Source organism: Oncorhynchus clarkii, chromosome 1, assembly GCF_045791955.1.
Source record: "Oncorhynchus clarkii lewisi isolate Uvic-CL-2024 chromosome 1, UVic_Ocla_1.0, whole genome shotgun sequence".
Lineage (NCBI taxonomy): Eukaryota > Metazoa > Chordata > Actinopteri > Salmoniformes > Salmonidae > Oncorhynchus > Oncorhynchus clarkii.
The window spans coordinates 38590744-38614451 of record NC_092147.1 but is presented as its reverse complement, the minus strand read 5'-3'; the positions used below and the strand labels follow the sequence as shown (position 1 = coordinate 38614451).

Below are 23708 nucleotides of genomic sequence, written 5' to 3'. Positions count from 1 at the left end.
TAACATCTTTTCATGGGTGAAGGTTTTTGGGCTTAATGTTTTAATGCATATTTATATGTATAGACACAGTAACACACATGCACATAAGCAAACACACACAGAGAGCAAAAATACTTCACAGGAAGACCTACACCACGTTTTGTTTCGCTTTACATACCAATTTTATTATTACACAATCCTGTGTGATCAATAGGATCCTTTCTCTGTATGAATGTATTTTGTGGCAGCCTACAGATAGATACATAGAGGTATAAATTAAGTGTAAATTGACATCAATAATGTACGTGTAACCGCCCCTAACAAAAATATGACAAAGCAAATACATTCTTGGTAAAAAATTTAAATATATATACAAAATTTAATAAAAATAAGCCTAGACCTTCACCATCTCTGCTACTGCTGATACCACAGCACAGCCTTGTGGAGACCATCAGGAGTACATCAACACACAGCTCTAGAGGTTATACATTCTCTAACAATAGGAATCTCCCTGGGGCATTACAGAGTTCAACAAGGAACAACACACTTCCTATGGGATAGCTAGATCTATCTACACAGAGTGTAAAAAAAAACATTATGCTCTTTCCATGACATAGACCGACCAGGCGAACGCCATGATCCCTTGTTGATGTCGTCTGTTAAATCCACTTCAAAAATCAGTGTAGATGAAGGGGAGGAGACAGGTTAAAGAAGGATTTTGAGACAATTGAGACATGGATTGTATAGGTGTGCCATTCAGAGGGTGAATGGGCAAGATTTAAGAGCCTTTGAACAGGGTATAGTAGTAGGTGCCAGGCACACCGGTTTGTGTCAAGAACTGCAACACTGCTAGGTTTTTTACACGTAATAGTTTCCCGTGTGTATCAAGAATGGTCCACACGTATTTAGGCGAGGTGCTGGCTAGCAGAGTGGAACACTTTAAAAAATAAAGCAGAGCCGCACACTCTAGGAGCTCAGATGCAAAAATATTTATGTCCAACGTTCCGACAGACAAGCTGTCTTCATCAGGATATACTGTCTTCATCAGGATATACTGTCTTCATCAGGATATACTGTCTTCATCAGGGTATCAAGAATGGTCCACCACCCAAAGGACATCCTGTCAACTTGACACAACTGTTGAGGCATTGGAGTCAACATGGGCCAACATACCTGTGGAATGCTATTGGCACCTTGTAGAGTCCCATGCCCCGATGAATTGAGGATTTTATGAGGGATAAATGGGGGATGGAACTCAATATTAGGAAGGTGTTCTTAATGTTTTGTACCTCTCAGTGTATATACACTACTGTTCAAAAGTTTGGGGTCACTTAGAAATGTCCTTGTTTTCCATGAAAACATACATGGAATGAGTTGCAAAATGAATAGGAAATAGTCAAGATGTTGACAAGGTTATAAATACTTATTTTTAATTGAAATAATAATGGTCCTTCAAACTTTGCTTTCATCAAAGAATCCTCCATTTGCAGCAATTACAGCCTTGCAGACCTTTGGCATTCTAGTTGTCAATTTGTTGAGGTAATCTGAAGAGATTTCACCCCATGCTTCCTGAAGCACTACCCACTTGTTGGATTGGCTTTATGGGCCCTTCTTACGTACCATACGGTCCAGCTGCTCCCACAACAGCTTAATAGGGTTGAAATCCGGTAACTGTGCTGGCCACTCCATTAGAGAGAGAATACCAGCTGACTGCTTCTTCCCTAAATAGTTATTGCATAGTTTGGAGCTGTGCTTTTGGTCATTGTCCTGTTGTAGGAGGAAATTGGCTACAATTAAGCCCCGTCCACAGGGTATGGCATGGCATTGCAAAATGGAGTGATAGCCTTCCCTTTTCAAGATCCTTTTTACCCTGTACAAATCTCCCACTTTACCAGAACCAAAGCACCCCCAGACCATCACATTGCCTCCACCATGCTTGACAGATGGCGTCAAGCACTCCTCCAGCATCTTTTCATTTTTTCTATGTCTCACGAATGTTCTTCTTTGTGATCCGAACACCTCAAACTTAGATTTCTCGGTCCGTAACACTTTTTTCCAATCTTCCTCTGTCCAGCATCTGTGTTCTTTTGCCCATCTTAATATTTTATTTTTTTTGGCCAGTCTGAGATATGGCTTTTTCTTTGCAACTCTGCCTAGAAGGCCAGCATCCCGGAGTCACCTCTTCACTGTTGACGTTGAGACTGGTGTTTGGCGGGTACTATTTAATGAAGCTGAAGTTAAGGACTTCTGAGGTGTCGGTTTCTCAAACTAGACACTCTAATGTACTTGTCCTCTTGCTCAGTTGTGCACCGGGACCTCCCAGTCCTCTTTCTATTCTGTTAGAGCCAGTTTGCACTGTTCTGTGAAGGAAGTAGTACAGTGTTGTACGAGATCTTCAGTTTCTTGGTAATTTCTCGCATGGAATAGCCTTCCTTTCTCAGAACAAGAATAGACTGACGAGTTGCAAAAGAAAGCCTTTGTTTCTGGACATTTTGAGACAGTAATCGAACCCACAAATGCGGATGCCCCAGATACTCAACTAGTCTAAATAAGGCCCGTTTTATTGCTTCTTTAAATCAGCACGACTGTTTTCAGCTGTGCTGACATAATTGCAAAAGGGTTTTCTAATGATCAATTAGCCTTTTCAAATTATAAACTTGGTTTGCTAACACAATGTGCCATTGGAACATGATAATGGGCCTCTGTACACCTACGTAGATATTCCATTTTTTTTTAATCAGCCATTTCCAGCTACAATAGTCATTTACAACATTAACCATGTCTACACTGTATTTCCGATCAATTTGATGGTATTTTAATGGGCAATTTTTTTTTGCTTTTCTTTCAAAAACAAGGACATTTTTGAGTGACCCCAAGCTTTTGAGAGGTGTGGAGAATTTGTTCTTAACTGACTTGCCTAGTCAAATAAAAATAAATAAATAAAAAAGTGGAAGGATCTCACACACACGCACACCCTTTGAAAACCACATGGTGCCCTCCAGCTAACACCGACAAAGACACGTCGCCATGGAAACTTGCAGCTGCAAATAAATGAATATGTATGCATGGAACGTCTTTGAAGCTAACCAAGGACCTTCCAGAAACCACTCAAAACAGCCCAAACAACAAAAACAACAGCATGAGCTGCAGAGTGAGAGACTTTGCTCAATCAGAAAAACATTTCCTCTCCTCAGGCGTGTCAGTGACCACTGGGAAAGCCGCTGACTCGACAGAGTGAGACCATCCTAGGAGACTTAAAAACAGTCTGTGTGAGACACTAGCTACAACAGATGTCTACGCTGGTAATGATACAGACTGAAACGTCAACACAGCACCATTATACACGAACACAGGTGGTAGTATTTGGGTGTTAAGAAGTGCCAGGCAACAGATCACATCCACAAATCAAAGTCCAGCTGCATTTGAGTTCAAATGTGTTGATGTAACTGTCTAACTAAGAAGACTTCAGCCCGATTCACAAAATGGTGACAGGGATGAATAGATCAAGAGGCTTTTTCTTTACAATGCACACTTCAAACCATGTTTGGGACGTGTGTGTGTGTGTGTGTATCTGTGGTTTCTGAGTTTCTCTGTGTGTGCATGTTTATGGTTTTCTGTGAAGGTTTGTGTATGTGCATGCATGTATCATGTGTGCACGCTCCGACAGGGTCGTACCCTCGGAGTTGAGGGTGATGAGGGTGACGTTCTGGGTGCTCTGGGAGTTGTTGGCCTGGCCACTGTTGGACACCGAGTCGCTGGCCTCTGAACCGCTCTCCTGTTCCTCCTGGCTGTCCTCCGGCGCCGGCACCTTCACCAAGAACGTGTTCTGCCTCCGCCCGCCCACTGTGCTGATGGAACAAACACAGAGGCTTAGTTAGAGCGAGGTATCAACACAGGGACCCATGGGCCGAGCCAAACTGCATTCCACCGTGTTCTGTTTGAGTCACTAAACTCTGCAGGTTTCATAGGACCACCGTGTTACGACGGTTCTGTGTAGATCAGACTTTAGATCACAGTTTAATGCACAACAGTATTTGTTCTATATGCGATTCTAACAAAAAAAACAGGTGTCAGTCACTCACTTGCTAAGGAGGTTCTCCAGTGAATCTGCCCCTCGAGTTACTGACTCCTCCTGACCCTTCGGTCGGTCTTGGCTCACTATGACATTGGTCTGCGGAACAACACTGCAGGGGCAGACAGGGAATTCTTCTGTGTCAAATACCTCAACAGGCTCCAGTGTCAAATTGTGTTCATGGGAAAAGGCGCATTCTACTTAAGCACTCACTTGTAAGGGAATGAGTACTCCCTCACCCCTCAAAGTACAAGTCAACAAGTGTCAACATCCTCCAGTGTATCACCCTTTGTCTCCAAGTCCTCATCTCACCCTGACCAGTCCCCGAAATATATCCCACCATGATCCCCAGTCCTAACCAGGTTGTATTCATTAGGCACCAGAAGAAAACAGACAGAGACAGAAAAGACTACCTGAACATAAGAAACTCTCATTTTTGTTTGTCGTGCCAAAATGGCCTGCTACGATATACCCTAATGAATATGGACCCGGGGCCACACTTCACCTCACCAGCGCACTTTGTTCCAGGTCTGGGTGGCACCTAGAGGGGAGCCGGCCACCATAGGGACCTGGATGGGTGCCTGGTTCTTGTTGACCACGGCATCCAGCTTCTTCTCCAGGGTCCGGCACGTCACCTCTACCAGATGCAACTTGGCCTCCATGTTGTCCAGACGCTGGCAGATCGTTTGGCTGATGGAGTACAACAAGGTCTGGAGAGCAGAAGAGGTAAAGAGTGAGAGAAAGTTAAGTGTGTGTGTGTGTGTGTGTGTAAATGCATGTTACACATTGGTGGTAGATGAAGTAAGTTCCCTTCTTCACAATGAGCTTAGAGACTAAGCACTACAGTAGACCTATTCTTACAAACTTCGGTTTTCGTTCTTCTTCTATAGTATTATGGCGGTCCGCAAACAAAAGTTAAAGCTGCATGCCACCACCTACTGTACAATCTATTATACTTGGTGATATGAAAGGGAAAATGAAAAAAAATAAGAATAACCCAACCAACTATTAACCGTCATTAAAAAAACACCACCATTGCACTACTTTAACACCATCTAATCCTACCCCAGGCCGACATCCTGGGAGGACAGAACACTACCATTCAACACCCCCTGTAACGCATCCGCAGTACAATATTGTAATCCTAAATACTTCTCTGCAGCTGGCATCACAACGAAGGTGTATCCCTCCGCAGCGGAGGGATACATCTGAGGTGAGGCTTTACAGATTTACTCCAGTGTACACCTGTATCACAGCTGGGGTCCGCCCCTATATATAGACCCAATGGCCGCAACTCACATTCTCTACATAATTTTTGAGGCGCCTCTAGCACCGTAGAGGATTGGAGTGATCCATATAGCTCACATAACCGTGGTTACATAGGGAACATTGGTTATGTTTAACTTTATTGGATCACTCCAATATTTTGGTATGCTCGTACCAGATTTAGTCGGTGCTAGAGGGACCTGGCCAGCCAGCAGCGAAGTCCCAGTGCGGGACCGAGGCGCAGGGGCCGTCAATGTGGAAGGGGGGTCCCGGCACCATCCCCGGAAGGGGAGGCGACGCCCAGGACTGCTGAACCAACTGCAGAGTGAGGTGCCACATTTACCCAATAGTACCTAGCAAAGGTGCAAGAGGCAGCCCAGCTGGCCACAGCACAGATATCAGTGAGGGGTACACCTCTCAGTAGAGCCCAGGACGCAGCCACACCTCGTGTTGAATGTGCCAGCACAGATCCCAGCACTGGCCTGCCAGCCAGGCGGTATGCTATCGTAATCGTGTCACGATCCAGTGAGAGAGCCTCTGCTTTGATAGCCCAGCGTCCAGGACTCTCTCACCATAGCAGACAAAGAGCTGGCCTGTTGTTCTCACTAACCGTGTCCACTCCACATAGACAGCCTGTGCCCGCATGCCGGAGGGAGGCCCAGACTCCCCTGCCACTGCCAGGGGGTCGTAAGCAGACAGAATAAAAGGGATGTTCACAGGGAGGAATGAAGGGTTGAGGCAAAGAGACTTACTCCTCCCACCGGGGTCCATTTGGTAGCATTCAGAACGGACCGAAAGAGCATGGAGCTCACCCACTCTCTTCATGGAAGTAATCGCTACCAAGAAAGCCACCTTCATAGTGAGGTGTTTCAGTGAGGCAGACTCCAATGGCTTTGCCAAAGCTGCCAAGACCACATCCAGATCCCAGCTAGCCATTGAACAGGGCCTAGCTGGACGCAGGCGACAAACCCCTTTCATAAACCTAGAGACCAAGGGATGGCACCCAACTGGCCTGTCCATCCACCCCACAAATACCCTCTCAGTAAGAGGCTGCCAAGCCCTCATCCAAGCGAGACTGCAGGTACTGGAGGAAATACTGCACCCGCATGACTCGGGCACAACCTCAAAACCGGTGCACAAAGAGTATAACAACCGCCAGTGCATATGGTATGCCACAGATGTAGCCGGTGCCCTTGCGCTCTGCATGGTCTTCATTACGCCCTCCTGTAGTCCTAACATGGACCATTGGTGCCGTTCAGCAGCCAAGCCCACAGACTGAGGCGGTGCGATCTCTTATGCCACAGAGTTCCCCCGGCCCGAGACAGCAGGTCGGGTCTCAGGGGCAGTTGCCAAGGTGTCTGAGACAACAGGGTCAGGAGAAGGCTGAACCAGAGTCGTCTGGGACAGTATGGGGCCACCACTAGCAGACGATGCTCCGCCATCCAGGTCCTGTCCAGCACAGCCTGGATCAGTGGAAAAGGGGGGAATGCGTAAAGCTCCAGCCCTGGCCAATCATTAGTCAGAGCATCCAAGCCCAGAGGCCCTGGTGGCGCTGACATGGGGTACCACAGGGGGCAGTGTGCATTGTCCAGGGAAGAAAACTGGTCCACCTGCGCCCTCCTGAACTTGTCCCACAGGTGCTACATCACCTGGGGATGTAGGCTCCAGTCCCAAGGTGGCGGGCACTCCCTCGAGAGCATATCCGCTGCCACATTCAGGATGCCATGTACGTGTGCTGTGTGTAGAGACGCTAGACGTCCCTGAGCCCAGAGAAGGAGATCCCGTGCCATAAGATAGAGGCAGTGGGACCTCAGTCCACCCTGATGATTGATGCAAGCCACCACTGTGGTGTTGTCCATTCTCACCAGGACATGTCTTTCCTTCAGATGTGGAAGGAAAGACCGCAGGGCCAGCTGTACAGCTCAGAGCTCTAGTGTATTGATGTGCCTGCCGCTCCAAGGGGGTAGCCAATAGCCACTGGCCGACCTGCCCTTGGTCACACCTCCCCAGCCAATCTGGGAGGCATCTGTGCTGACCAGCTCTCAGTGACACATCCTCAGCATCTCCACCCCACCTGAGAGAAAGGAGCAACAGCGCCACCTCAACAACGCCTTGAGGAACTGCATGGTCACCCGCAGCTGGCGGTGACGGTGGCGCTTTGGGTGCAGCCGGTGGGAGTTGAACCACTATTGAAGAGGCCGGAGATGGAGCAGACCCAGGGGAATCAGCAACGAGGCCGCCGTCAGCAAGCCCAACAGGCGATGGCAGGTCAGGGTGGATACCACCCGCCCCTGCCGAAAGTGGTCGAAACAAGATAAGATCGCCTGAACCCTTCTGGTGGGAAGGCGTGCTCTCATGAGGACTGAGTCCAGTTCCATGTCAAAGAAGGCCACCTTTTTTAAAACTTCAACCCCTTTTCCTACCCAATTTTATGGTATCCAATTGGTAGTTACAGTCTTGTCTCATCGCTGCAACTCCTGTACGGACTTGGGAGAGGTGAAGGTCGAGAGCCGTGCGTTCTCCGAAACACAACCCAGCCAAGCCACACTGCTTCTTGACACAATGCCCACTTAAACCGGAAGCCAGCCGCACCAATGTGTCAGTGGAAATACCGTACATCTGGCAACCGTGTCAGCGTGCATTGCGCCCGGCCCACCACAGGAGTCACTAGAGTGCGATGGGACAAGAACATCCCTGCCGGCCAAACCCACCCCTAACCCGGACAGCGCTGGATCAATTTTGCACTGCCCCATTCGTCTCCCGGACGCGGCCGGCTGCGACAGAGCCTGGACTCAAACCAGGATCTCTAGTGGTACAGCTAGCACTGCGAAGCAGTGCCTTAGACCACTGCGCCACTCAGGGGGCAGACGATTCTTGTCATTTATAGTAATACCCAGCCCACCGATGTAGGTCAGGAGCCTGTCTCAGTCTGACAGAACCTGGGTCTTGGTCGGGACTCAAATCAGCCAATCGTCCAGGTAATTGAGGATCAACAATCCTCTGGACGTGAGAGGTGCCAGGGACAGCGTCCATGCACTTTGTGAAAGTGCAGGGTGCCAAGGAGAGACCGAAGGGAAGAACCATGAATTCATAAGCCGTCCCTTCGAAAGTGAATCTGAGGTACTGCCAATGAGCTGGGTGAACAGGAACCTTGAGGTACGCATCCCTCAGGTCCAGCATCTCCAACCACTGGTCCCTGGACAAGGCATGCAACACGCGACTGGGGACAGCATGTAGAACCTCAGTACCTTCAAGTACCCATTGAGGTTGCTGAGGTCCAGAATCAGTTATCAACCCCTGGGGTAATGGGGAGAGTGGCTCTGGAGAGCAGCTGGCAGACGGAAGATTGGGCCAGCCAGAGATGGCGCCGGGAAGTAACCACCTGTGCCATGGCCAGTGCCAACTCTGGAGCAGGGAAACCAGGCGAGACACCTCCATTGCTTCCCAGAGGAACTCCCCGCAACCAGGGCAACAGTCTGCAGGTAGGCCTGCAGCAGCATGGCAACGTTGGTAAGGCAGCTAAGAGAGCAGAGGGACCCATATGTGACTTTCAAGTCCGCATCAAAGACTCTGGAGGGGGTTGTGGCTTCAGTCGCAGGTTCCACACTATAATCTCCCAGTCCGGGAGGACCATGGGAGCTATCATGGCATCCATGGTCGGGTACTCCCGGAGGCCGAGTGACTCGTAACATAACTCCATGGTCCAGTCTTTGCTGTGAGTCAGAAGAGCCCTCTGGCAGAGGCCCAGTTCTCCTGCAAGGCCTCGAAGAACTCAGCAGAGATGGGGACAGATGGAAAGTAATCTCTGTCCACCAGTTTGATGTCCAGTGCAGTGGCTACCGGAGTGAATAGGCTCCTCATAGCCTCTCGAGCCGCTGGGGCGATGAAGCCCCACTGCCGGCTTCTGATGGCCTGTCAGCCTGGTAGCCCCGCTCACGGTGGTGAACAGTGCCAGCATCGTCCCCCAGGAACAGCCTATCACTGGTCAACAGGGAACAGCTGTCATCACCATCGAAGCTATCAACCTCCTGATGTAGGGCATGCGCCCTCCGTTTAAGGTGGTCCCAGAGGTCCGACTCCTGCCCCCATCCAGGACTGGCAGCAGATGGGCAATGCCTGCGGTGGCTCCAGCTATGCTTCCTAGGAGGGATACTGGGCCCAGGAGAGGGACTAACAGCTTGCTGGTACACTACTCCTGAGGGATGGAGCTCGTCCCCAGCCTGAGCCCGAGCCTGGCCGACCCACTTGTGCATGGCCTCCAATCGTGCCAGGTGCAGGCGTTGAGAACACCACACCACACCACACCGCGCTCCACGACCTCTCCGCGTGGCTCAAAATGGGGCAGTGCATACACAAGGTATGCGGATCCCCAGAGGGGATGCTACCATCACCCCTGTCACAAAGGGAAGCCATAAGCTCAGCCAAGCCAACAAGACCACGGAGCAAGGGTCCGACGCCCTGGGAGAGCTTATGTTGTGACCCGCTTAGAGGAATAGGAACCCGGTGAGGGATAAATTACCCATTACCTCTGCAAAAAATGGAGAAGACCCGTGTGGGAGAAGCAGGCAGACAAAAAAAAACACAACCAGGTCATGGATTTGATTTATTAGTTTTTTGTTTTACATCAACTGCAATATTACCTAGCTGGTTTTAATATGCAAACAGTAAAAACAGCATCATATGATGGAGTAACTCCGTTAAGGAACTCCAAAGTTAGTCTCAACGTAGTGGAAAGCCCACCGCGATACTCTTACACTCTGCAGGGGAAAGAACAAGACAAAAAGCCCACAGGGTAATTAGCAGAAAACCTGCACCTATGGCATCGGGAGCAGCATGTTGAAGCAATTTACAACACACACATAGAACAAGCCAGTGGGCAAGTTGTGTAAGGTGAATTACAGTTTGTGGCAGCAAGAGCCACCATACTAATGGATGCACACGGAGTCGTAGTGTAACGCTAGTGAAACACAAACACGACAAACCACGGGCGAAAGATACAGATCAAACGCGTGCAGCGAATGGAGCACTCAAGAGGAGGTGCTAGGCATGTGGCCAGCTTCTCCAGGCTGCAAACAGCCAGTGAGTATAATTCACTTACCAGTGACTTACCAAGCAAACTTGGTAAAAAAATAAATGTTTTACCTCAAACCATACGGACGTCCGCTGAGAAAATGAAAGAGAATGTGTGTCGCGGCCATGGGGTCGATATGTAGGGGCGGACCCTAGCTGTGGCACAGGTGTACACGGGAGTAAATCTGTAAATCCTCACCTCGGATGTATCCCTCTGCCATGTTTACTTTCACTTTCTAACCGAAGTTGGTGTGGGTTTTATTTTTATTTTTTTCTCCGTATAAGGCAAATCTCATGGGCGTCCATGGTGGGTGTTAAGACCCTACCTGAGCTTACTTGGCCAGCACCCAGACAGTAGGCACCCCCCCATAGATGCCTTTCAGAACCCATTTTAAAACCCCACCTGTTTTGTACTGGTTGTCAGTGGCTCATTTTTTGTTCCATTTTTCTGTTGAGCAGTGTTTTTTGGAGTTCTTGTTTGGGAACATAACACTACATCAATGCAATTTGATTTATTTTCATAGGACAAACAAACTGACATGCTCACATGACTGACTCAGCTTAGAACTGCATATCATATCCAATATACCCCCGAAGTAGTCCACAAGTAACCTACCTTTAGAGATGCATCCTGGGTGCTGTTGTCCACCCTTGGCCTTTTCCTGTCAGGCTTGTCATCAGAATCTTCATGATTGTCCAACACATCTAACACATCACACACAATCATTCAAAAAAGATGCACTGTTGCTGCTGGTATGTAGCTCTTTCAAAGTGATTTATCCAAATGTACCCTAGCAGCGCACAGGCCCCACCCACCTAAGGATTTGTCTTTTTGAACAATCCATTTCCTGTGTTTGAGGGGTGCAAAAATCCACATGTCACTTACATCTCACTGGATTGATTGCTTTCATTTTGAAAGCAACTTCCGAAAATGAACACGGATTATTGTGATATTATCTTTGATCTCGCAAACAATGTAAAGCATGTTTAGATAGATTTTGATTTTTAATCCGAGTGTATCCTGCTACTGACACATTTGTTTAATTATGCAAGAAAATGTGACAACAGTAACTAATGAGGTAGACTAGACAGAGCAGGTAAGGCAGATAAGGGTGGAACAGAGCAAGTGTTGCAGCCCTATGTTAAATCATATATGCAAAAACACCTGGGGCCTCATTTATAAACATTGTGCAAACACAAAATATTCCCCAAAACATTAATGCGCCAGTTCACGCATTAAATTGGCTGTATAAAAACTGAACTTGATGAGAGAATGTACTTATCCTCCCGCCACCTTTAGACCATGCGTACGCACAGTTTCTAGTGGTAGCCTTGTGCAAATAAGGACTATATCTTGACATATTCTTAACAACAAAAACAGGTAGCTCAATATAATAAGATAATTTGCTGTTAGTGAGAAGAGCAAAAGTAAAAGTATCTTTGCATTCTAAAATAATTACACATCTATTTCCAATTATTTATTTCATTTCCATGATCATTGCAGAATAAGTTCCTCACCTTTTCTGACTGTGATGGTTTCATACTCACAAAATAGCTTATAGGCCTACAACAAGTTTGTATAGGCTACCATTCTATACAATCCGATCCGAAGCACAGTTTAACGGTTGAACAGACTGTTCACCTTTTCTATTGACAATTGTAGGCTACGTCTGAAAACTGTAAAGTCAAATTTATCGAGTAGCCTAGACAATATTTCATTTTTAAACATAATACATACAGTACCAGTCAAAGGTTTGGACACACCTACTCATTCCAGGGTTTTTCTTAAATGTGTACTATTTTCTACATTGTAGAATAATAGTGAATACATCACAACTATTAAATAACACATATGGAATCAAATAACCAAAAGTGTTAAACAAGTCCAAATATATTTGAGATTCATCAAAGTAGCCATCCTTTGCCATGATGAAACCTTTGCACACTCTTGGCCTTCTCTCAAACAGCTTCATGAGGTAGTCCCTTGGAATGTGTTTCAATTAACAGGTTTGCCTTCTTAAAAGTTAATTTGTGGAATTCCTTTCCTTCTTAATCCATTTGAGACAATCAGTTGTGTTGTGACAAGGTAGGGGTGGTATACAGAAGATAGCCCTTTTGGTGAAAGAACAAGTCCATATTATGGCAAAAACAGTTCAAATAAGCAAAGAGAAACTACTGTCCATCATTACTTTAAGACATGAAGGTCAGTCAATGCGGAAAATCTCAAAAACCATCAAGCGCTATGATGAAACTGGCTCTCATGAGAACCGCCACAGGAAAGGAAGACCCAGAGTTACCTCTGCTGCAGAGGATTCATTAGAGTTAACTGCACCTCAGATTGCAGCCCAAATAATTGCTTCACAGAGTTCAAGTAACAGACACATCTCAACATCAACTATTCAGATACCACTGTGTGAATCAGGCCTTCATGGTCAAATTGCTGCAGAGAGACCACTACTAAAGGACACCAAAAAGAAGAAAACACTTGTTTGAGCCAAGAAACTCGAGCAATGGACATTAGACCGGTGGAAATCTGTCCTTTGGTCTGATGAGCAAATTTGAGATTTTTGGTTCCAACTGCCGTGTCTTTGTGAGATGCAGAGTAGGTGAACAGATTATCTCTGCATGTGTGGTTCTCACCGTGAAGCATGGAGGAGGTGGTGTGATGGTGCTTTGCTGGTGACACCATCAGTGATTTATTTCGAATTCAAGGTACGCTTCATCAGGATGGCTACCACAGCATTCTGCAGCGATCCGCCATCCCATCTGGTTTGACTATCATTTGTTTTTCAACAGGACAATGACCCAACACACCTCCAGGCTGTGTAAGGGCTATTTGAGCAAGAAGGAGAGTGATAGAGTGCTGCATTAGATGACCTGGCCTCCACAATCACCTGACCTCAACCCAATTGAGATGGTTTGGGATTAGTTGGACCACAGAATGAAGAAAAAGCAGCCAACAAGTGCTCAGCATATGTGGGAACTCCTTTGGGAGTGTTGGAAAAGCATTCCAGGTGAAGCTGGTTGAAAGAATACCGAGAGTGTGCAAAACTGTCATCAAGGTAAAGAGTGGCTACTTTGACGAATATAAATTATTATGACTTTTTTGGTTACTACATGATTCTATGTGTTATTTCATAGTTTTGATGTCTTCACTATTATTCTAAAATGTAAAAATAAAGAAAATCCCTTAATGAGTAAGTGTGTCCAAACTTTTGACTGGTACTGTATATCATAACCATTCTACCTTTTCTGGCCATGAGTTCATATTCTCGAAATAGCAATACAACAAATGACCATGTGCATCTCTCATTTCATTGGGCCTATTAGATTATTATAATTTTACATTGTCGCTCTATGCATCCGAAAGAAAGCACGGTTTATAACATACAGTAGAATTTAACAGATGAATAGACAGTTGATCTTTTGCATTGAAGTGTGTAGGCTAACACTGTAAATAGGCCTACTGTTGTTTTCATTTTTTTCAGAGTAGACAATGTTTCAGAAATCTCGGGCAGTGCAGCATATTTAGGTTCAGGAGAAAGTAAATGCTAAACATTATTGAATTCAAACAATCTGTTTACAGGTCCACAACAATTTGAAACGGTCAGATACAGCAAATGTCACTGCAAAAAAAATATTTGGCCAACACCAAAGACATTTGATCAAGTTCGCCATTGATATTTCCTTTAGATATACTGTCTTGGCCTAATTCCAATCTTCCAAAGTATACAGCAAAAAACAGCATTATTGTCACCATAAAAGGTGAATGATGGGCACTATTCAGGAAGAGTTATAATGCGTGTTTATGCGTGCACAGTTTTTCATTCAGGTCTGATTTATAACGGGAAACATGTGCATGTATGGCATGTGCCAGTTTATAAATCTCAATATTTGTGTGTACGCGCAGTCTTTTCAGAAATAGTGCACGCAGATATTTAGTGAAACATTTCTGCAACGGTTATAACCTGTTTTTTTTATGCAAATATCTTTTACTTTATTTTAACAATTTTTTTTTTTTTAAATACCTGATACATTAACAAATTGTTTGTGTGTATACATACATACATACATACATACATACATACATACATACATACATATACATACATACACACTATTACATTACATTAATATATGTGCATTCTACAAAAGTGAAATTTGACAAATTTAACACCCAAATTCCAGCCATCTGGTTTGACCTTTGTGAGACTATAATTTGTTTTCAACAGGACAATGACCCAACACACCTCCCTGAACCCCATTATTTGTCCATGCCAGTAAAAAAGATGATGTGCTATTATTCTGTCGATATCTGATAGATTGTAAAAATCCCTTTTCAATTTATTAGAATTGTTTTTAAAACCTTTTAACAATTTCGATGGCCGTTGCTAATGTACCCACATGGGTAGTAGCTACCATTAAAATAAAGCATCTAAAGCCAGAAGTGAAGCGTCACCATTAGTCAATAAATAGTTAGTCAGTGGTGACCCTTCCTTTTCAATACAGACAAATTGATGTCTAGAGACATTTTTGGATGTACTACCATGACATTTATCGAGAGCCAGCAATTTCCCCCTTGTGGTTTTCCTTGTCAGGTCACATGGCCCTAGTTATGGTGATTGGACAGAACTTTGTAATATAGATCTTACCAGTCTGGTCGCCCTGGCCCAAGTCCTCCACTGCTATCTGCACTATCTCCGCCAAATCTTGTTCCGACATTATTCAGACCTGTATAGCCAGAGAGGACCACAAAACAACATCATTATTGCAAATAAAAAGAGCCTTGACAATCTCTGGCTCTTCAATCCCAATGTCAGTGAATGTATGACAATCAGCAATAAGAAAATAAAACAGTTTGACAAAGGGGGTTGTTCTAAAAAGAAAACCTGATATCTGTGCTACATGTTTCAAGCAGACCACTATAGTCCTTGTGCCCAACAACACCAAAGTAACCTGTCAAAATTACTTCCGTCCCATAGCACTCACATCTGTAGCCATGAAAAGCTTTGAAAGGCTGGTTATGGCTCATATCAACACCATCATCCCAGAACCCTGGACCCACTCCAATTCACTTAATGCCCAAACAGAGCCACAGACGACACAATCTCTTTTGCACTCGACACAGTCCTTTCCCACCTGGACAAAAGAAACACCTATTTGAGAACGCTGTTAATAGACTACAGCTCAGTATTCAACACCATAATGCACTCCAAGATATCACTAAGTTAAGTCCCTGAATACCTCCCTCTGCAACTGGGTCCTGGACTTCCTGACGGGCCGCCTCCATCCGTCACGTTGACCCTCAACACTGCGGCCCCTCTGGGGTGCGTGCTTTGTCCCCTGCTGTACTCCCTGTTCATCCATGACTGTGTGGCCGCACACGACTCCAACACCATCATCAAGTTCGCCGATGACATAAAGGTGGTGGGCCTGATCATTAACGATTATGAGACAGCCTACAGGGAGGAAAGACCTCTCCCTCAATGTGGGCAAGACAAAGGAGCTTATCGTGGACTACAGGAAACGGAGGGCCGAACTGGTTGAGCGGGTTGAGAGCTTCAAGTTCCTCAGTGTTCCAATCGCTAAGGATCTATTATGGTCCAAACACACCAACACAGTCATGAAGAGGGCACTGCGGCCTCCCGGGTGGCGCAGTGGTCTAAGGCACTGCATCGCAGTGCTAGCTGTGTCACCAGCTCTGTCGCAGCCGGTTGCGACCGGGAGGTCCAGGGGGCGACGCACAATTGGCCCAGCATTTGGGTGGCAGGGATATCCTTGTCTCATCGCGCACCAGCGACTCCTGTGGTGGGCCAGACGCAGTGCACACTGACCAGGTCGCCAGGTGTACGGTGTTTCCTCCGACACATTGGTGCGGCTGGCTTCCGGGTTGGATGTGCGTTGTGTCAAGAAGCAGTGTGGCTAGGTCGGGTTGTGTTTCGGAGGACGCATGACTCTCGACCTTCGCCTCTCCCGAGTCAGTACGGGAGTTGCAGCGATGAGACAAGACTGTAACAACTACCAATTGGATACCACGAAATTGGGGAGAAAAAAGGAAATAATGCAATTAAAACATTTTTTTTAAAGAGGACACGGCAACAACTCTTCAGGAGGCTCAAAAGATTTGGCGTGTGCCCTCAGATCCTCAAAAAGTTATACACCTACACCATTGAGAGCATCTTGTGTATGTGCATAGTAAACTCTTCTTGTGTATTTATTCCTTGTGTTAATAATAATAATAGAAACAAATATGATTATTTATTTATTGTACTGCATTGTTGGGAAGGGCCCGTAAGTAAGCATTTCACTGTTAGTCTACACCTTGTTTACAAAGCATGTGACAATTAAAATGTGATTTGTTCTGTGCCTTTTGCTTAACTGGACCTCATAATTCAAGAATGAGTCACTTAACTAGTTTGGCACATATCACCACTCTACACCACTGGGATACATTTGTTTCAATATTGGTTGATGTGAATTTACTAGGCTTGATTAGAGGGCCACAAATCCTGACATGGCATAGAATATGCGTAACTCATAATTTCAATATTCTAACCTGCAAATAACAGGCAAATTACCTCAAGGTTGATATAAGATGACTGAAGAACTGACTACTTGAACTATGTTCTGCAACTGAGAAATGAATGAGCTCTTAGCCTTGTAGCTACTAAAAGTATAAATTTTGTTGTCAATATTATTAAATATCTATAAACTCAGTTAATCAAATGTAGTTAATAGTATTAAGTGGTTACTGTCTGGTTCCATTTGTAAAAATACCAGACTTCCACCAGAGGGCACTCAACCCTAACCCTGTTTGAAATTCAGGTTGAATTCAAAATGTTATTGATTGTCCTTGATTTTTTTCCTCTTGGGTTCTGGACAGGGCCCCAGATTCAAGGAGAAAACAACTGAGAAAGAGTGTGATTTATTTCCTGCTCTATTCCCTGTGTATTTTACCTGAGTGTGCCTGGGTTATAGAGCTAATAATAACAGGTAGAGTATTGGCTTCTTGTTGAGCAAGCTTCCTAATGTGGGTGTCTTAAGGGCAGTGGTGGAAAAAGTACCCAATTGTCATACTTGAGTAAAAGTAAAGATAAGTTAATAGAAAATGGCTCAAGTAAAAGTGAAAGTCACCCAGTAAAATACTACTTGTGTAAAAGTCCAAAAGTATTTAGTTTTAAATATACTTAAGAATCAAAAGTACATGTAATTGATCAAATCTACCTAAGTATCAAAATAATTTCAAATTCCTTCTATTAAGCAAACCACAAAGCACCATACTTTTTTGCCCCACTGTATATATACACTATATTCTATACTATTCTACTGTATCTTAGTCTATGCCGCACTGATATTGCTCGTCCATATATTTATATATTCTTAATTACATTCCTTTACTTGGATTTGTGTGTATTGTGTATAGGTTGTGAAATTGTTAGATAATACTTGTTAGATATTACTGCACTGTCGGAGCTAGAAACACAAGCATTTCGCTACATAACATCTGCTAAACACATGTATGTGAACAATAACATTATATGTCCATGAATGTTTCATATGTGAATGTTTCATATGTGTTTCAACCTGTCCCCAAATTTATATAGTTGGTTCAGAGTTCGTTTTGATATTTCAACCTGCGTGTCCGGATCATGTCTGGTGGGGATAGACAAACTCAACATGCGCACGATGGAGCACACACACACTGAGCCAGTTTGATTATGATGTTAGTCTAGTAGAGCTTTGCACACCTAGATTGTACAACATTTGCAAAAGCTCTTTCAAGTTGTTGATCATTGCTAAACAGCCATTTTCAAGAAAGCAGAATGAACCAGCTTTTCCTCTAGGATTTTGCCGATGACAAGCATACCTATAACATGATGCACCCACCACCTTGCATGAAAATATGAAGAGTGATACTTAGTAATGTGTTGGAATTGCCACAAACATAACGTGCTGTATTCAGGACATAAGAGTTCATTTCTTTGCCACATTTTCTGTAGTTTTACTTTAGTACCTTATTGCAATAAAGGTACAGGTGGACCGTTTGCGCCACTGTAGGCTGCTACACAATATCCCATGATTAGTAGGCAAAGTTGGACACATGACACATAAGCTATATTCGAATGCCCATACTAACATACTGTATATCAAATCAAATTCAAATGTATTTATGTAGCCCTTCTTACATCAGCTGATATCTCAAAGTGTTGTACAGAAAAGCAGCCTAAAACCCCAAACAGCAAGCAATGCAGGTGTAGAAGCACGGTGGCTAGGAAAAATTCCCTAGAAAAGGCCAAAACCTAGGAAGAAACCTAGAGAGGAACCAGGCTATGAGGGGTGGCCAGTCCTCTTCTGGCTGTGCCGGGTGGAGATTATAACAGAACATGGCCAAGATGTTCAAATGTTCATAAATGACCAGCATGGTCAAATAATAATAATAATAATAATCACTACATACTTCATGACTATATACTATTAGTTAATTTTAGTATAATGTAAACCATGGGTGGGCAACTCCAGTCCTCGAGGGCCTGATTGGTATCACTTTTTCTTCATCCCTTGCAAACACAGCTGATTAATCAAATTGCATTCTAAACTGAAGATCATGATTAGGTGATTATTGGAGTCAGGTGTTAGCTGGGGCAAACTGTGACACCAGTCAGGCCCTCGAGGACTGGAATTGCCCATCCCGCTGTAAACGGTATCCTTTCAGTTGAGCGTACTAACGCTTCGCCTCTCTACCTGAAGTTGGTGCTGTTGCTATGCAGCCTCTTGCTAGCGTAACAAATTCCTAGCTAGACATTGTAAGACTTTGTGTGTGTTCTTAAATTCAATCTGGAGTGCCAGAGTCAGATTGTCCATTTTTAAATTCAAGGTGTTTCCGTTTTTAAATTCAGAGTGTTTCTCCCTGGGGGCGTTCAGAGCACACACACTGGACGCTCTTACCCTGTCAACTGATGACCGAAGTCAGCCTGCAGGCGCCCGGCCCAACACAAGGAGTCGCTAGAGTGCAATGAGCCAGGTAAAGCCCCCACCGCCATACCCTTCCCTAACTTGAACGATGCTGGGCCAATTGTGCGCCACCCTATAAGACTCCCGGTCACGGCCGGTTGTAACATAGCCTGGGATCGTACCCGGGTCTGTAGTGACGCTTCAAGCTGCGCCACTTGGGAAGCCTTTTAGCTAGGCCCCTTAGTTCCAGTGAAGGGAAAGCTTAACACTACAGCATACAATGACATTCTGTGCAAACAATTCTGTGCTTCCAACTTTGTGGCAACAGTTTGGGGAAGGCCCTTTGCCGTTTCAGCATGACAATGCCCTCATGCACAAAGCGAAAAAAAAATGTCGAGATTGGTGTGGAAGAACTTGACTGGACTGCATAGAGCCCTGACCCCATCGAACACCTTTGGGTTGAATTGGAATGCCGACTGCAAGCCAGGCCTAATCACCCAACATCAGTGCCCGACCTCACTAATGCTTGTGGCTGAATGGAAGCAAGTGTGTTACTGGCCCACAATACCCCATAAAGTGGAATTATGTTTTTAGAAATGTTTACAAATTAAATTAAAAGCTTAAGTGTCATGAGTCAATAAGTATTCAACCCCTTTGTTATGGCAGTCTAAATTATATCAGGAGTAAAAATGTGCTTGACAAGTTGCACTCTGTGCAACACAAGAGGTTGGTGTCACCTTCATTGGGGAGGACATGCTTGTGGTAATGGCTGGAGGGAAATCAGTGGAATTATATTAAATACATCAAACGCATGGTTTCCGTTTGTTTGATACTATTCCATTTGTTCTGTTCCAGCCTCCACTGTGAAATTAATTACACTTTGGATGGTGTATCAACAGACCCAGATATGTACAAAAATACAGGCGTCCTTCTCAAACTCTGTTGCCGGAGAGGAAAGAAACCATTCGGGGATTTCACCATGAGGCCAATGGTAACGTTAAAACAGTTAAGAGTTTAATGGCTGTGATAGGATTAAACCGAGGATGGATCAACAACATCGTAGTTACTCCACAATACTAACCTAAATGACAGAGTGAAATGAAGGCATCCTGTACAGAATAAAAATATTCCAAAACATACACCCCGTTTGCAAATATCTGGATTTTGGTTTGAATGCCACTGTGTGGAGGGGTGTGAAAATAAATTACTTTATTTATCAACAATTTACACTTAATTATGGTCATTATCTTGTTGGCAGAGGTATGGCACTACAATTAAAGCTAGATGTCTGTATTTGAACGAACAGGCGACTGTGCACAAATGATACAGCATGTCTTCATTCGCTGACAATATGTTTACAACCTAACTTTAAACAATAACGTTGCAGATATTCTAGGTCTTGATATTGACTCTAAACTAGCTAAAACCTATGGTGTAATCACTAGTCCAAACGGTTCAGTTTTGGAACGAATTCGAGTTTCTGTTGGACAAATTTAGGTAGGTCCCTCCCGGTTTGCTTCCGTTTAAGGTTTTGCTACAGAATCGACGTAACGTTACGGAATAAGTCCCTGAGCCTAAATCATGACTGTCCACCATTGCATGTAGCTAGCTAGTTATATCTAGGCCAGCGTTTCCCAAACTCGCTCCTCGAAACCTCATAAAGCCGATTCAAATGATCAAACTTTGATTGTTTGAATAAGCCGTGTACTGCTAGGGTTAAACAACAAACGTACAGCCTTTGGGGTCCCCCAGTAAGTTTGGAAAACGTTGATATAGGCCAATTCAAGTGAGTTGTAAAGAAGCTCGCTAGTTAGCCCGTCTAATTTACATTCTAGATAAGCCTAGACTCATCCATGTATATGTGTATTCTTAACAGCAGAAATTCTGAAAGATAAGCTATTACATGACAAACCATGATTACAGTAGTAAACTAGCTAACATGTCAGACATTACCCGGCAGGTGGGCTACTTAGCTAGCTGGGCTAACTTGCATGGTAAATAAGGAATAACATTTCTGAATGCTGCCATTTCTTACAAAACGTCAACAAAAAGGAGGCTACAAATTGAGTCACAGTTGTGTATTTAGATGTAATATATCAGGGCAAAAACAATTGCCATTGCAGAAGGTACACTAAACTAGCTAACTAACGTTAACCATTTATAATTCGCATTTGAGGTAGCTAGCGTGCTAACCACAAGTACAACAAGCACGCAATACAATGGTACACTAGGCCTCAATGCCCATATCCGTGGCCGCGTTGTACATTTATGATGTGGTTTATCTTATATTAATAATCCTCCAAATTAAATGTTGAATGCAGGTTCAAAGCATACAGTATCTCCACTTCTGGCTCACCGGGTATGTACGGTGTTAGATTGGGTTATATTACCGTGTGAATGATGAATTCTCGTGTTGTTTGTAGGGATTTCGATAACGGCGTCCTTCCTCGCGAGAGAAAAAGCTTGAACTTCGTCTCAGTTTCTTCTCTGACCACCCGCTGCGATGGCAGGGTTGCCAGGTACTAGCAAAATAAGTCTAACCAGTGAGCTCTGAAAACCTGCTCACAAGTGCCCTAAAACTAGCCGATTTTTTTTAAGTGAGACGAGTTGCCACAGTTATCCATCAAACCCATTTTCCATAACGTCATCGAGCTAAATATCGACGTAATTTTAACGACATAGGCTAAGAAGCTAAATTTAGTTTAACATCAAAATAATTAAGAGTTTAAGAATTTCGCAAGAGAAAAGATCAGATACATTATTACAAACTCTCCAGATCATTTTCCATCAATGGATGTCGATTTAACTTGTTTTGACTGCTATTATTAAGCAGTAAGGCCGAGGAGGTGTGGTATTTGGATGTTCTTAAGACATACCCTTTAGCCGTGGTATATTGGCCATATACCACAAACCCCTTAGGTGCCTTGTTGCTATTATAAACTGTTTAACAACGTAATTAGAATAGTAAAACTTTTTTTTTTCTCTTTCCTGTGGTACACAGTCTGATATACCACGGCTTTCAACCAATCAGCATTCAGGGCTCAAACCACACAGTTTATAATTGTAGATAAATCTGGTTTGTGAATGTGCATAACTATAGATACATCTGACAGGTGAGTTTGAGTGATAAGTTGGACAGAGGATCTCAAAATCTCTGTGCAAGAAACACTGGGATGAACTTAAAAATGTTAGGCAATTCTCTGGCAGTTGTGCCGTTATTATGTGCCATTTAACACCATAGTACCCTCCAAACTCGTCATCAAGCTCGAGACCCTGGGTCTCGACCCTGAACTGTGCAACTGGGTGCTGGACTTCCTGACGGGCCGCCCCCAGGTGGTGAGGGTAGGTAACAACATCTCCACCCCGCTGATCCTCAACACTGGGGCCCCACAAGGGTGCGTTCTGAGCCCTCTCCTGTACTCCCTGTTCACCCACGACTGCGTGGCCATGCACGCCACCAACTCTATCGTCAAGTTTGCGGACAACACTACAGTGGTAGGCTTGATTAGCAACAACGACGAGGCAGCCTACAGGGAGGAGGTGAGGGCCCTCGGAGTGTGGTGTCAGGAAAATAACTTCACATTCAACGTCAACAAAACAAAGGAGATGATTGTGGACTTCAGGAAACAGCAGAGGGAGCACCCTCCTATCCACATCGATGGAACAGTAGTGGAGAGGGTAGTAAGTTTTAAGTTCCTCGGCGTACACATCACAAACAAACTGAATTGGTTCACCCATACAGACAGCGTGGTGAAGAAGGCGCAGCAGCGCCTCTTCAACCTCAGGAGGCTGAAGAAATTTGTCTCGTCACCAAAAGCACTCACAAACTTCTACAGATGCACAATCGAGAGCATCCTGTCGGGCTGTATCACCCACCGCCTGGTACGGCAACTGCTCCGCCCACAACCGTAAGGCTCTCCAGAGGGTAGTGAGGTCTGCACAACGCATCACTGGGGGCAAACTACCTGCCCTCCAGGACACCTACACCACTCAATGTCACAGGAAGGCCATAAAGATCATCAAGGACATTAACCACCCGAGCCACTGCCTGTTTACTCCGCTATCATCCAGAAGGCGAGGTCAGTACAGGTGCATCAAAGCTGGGACCGAGAGACTGAAAAACAGCTTCTATCTCATGTCCATCAGACTGTTAAACAGCCACCACTAACATTGAGTGGCTGCTGCTGGAAATTGATGTAAAAAAATATATCACTAGCCACTTTAAACTATGCCACTTTATGTTTACATACCCTACATTACTCATCTCATATGTATATACTGTACTCGATACCATCTACTGCATCTTGCTTATGCCGTTCTGTACCATCACTCATTCATATATCGTTATGTACATATTCTTTATCCCTTT

The 23708-nt window shown here is 44.7% G+C and overlaps 1 protein-coding gene across 1 annotated transcript in view; it reads right to left on the bottom strand.

Moving 5' to 3' along the window:
* Nucleotides 1–21985, bottom strand: part of LOC139406801 (protein BANP-like) — a 75055-nt gene extending 53070 nt beyond the window's left edge. Inside the window, exons 1-6 of the mRNA XM_071149853.1 lie at nt 21730–21985; nt 15040–15118; nt 11004–11092; nt 4562–4761; nt 4062–4163; nt 3655–3827 (exon numbers count right to left, since the gene is read on the bottom strand). Of these exons, the coding sequence (XP_071005954.1) occupies nt 3655–3827; nt 4062–4163; nt 4562–4761; nt 11004–11092; nt 15040–15109 (634 nt within the window). The 5' untranslated portion in view covers nt 15110–15118; nt 21730–21985. The remainder of the gene's footprint in view (nt 1–3654; nt 3828–4061; nt 4164–4561; nt 4762–11003; nt 11093–15039; nt 15119–21729) is intronic.
* Nucleotides 21986–23708: the final 1723 nt, after the last annotated feature.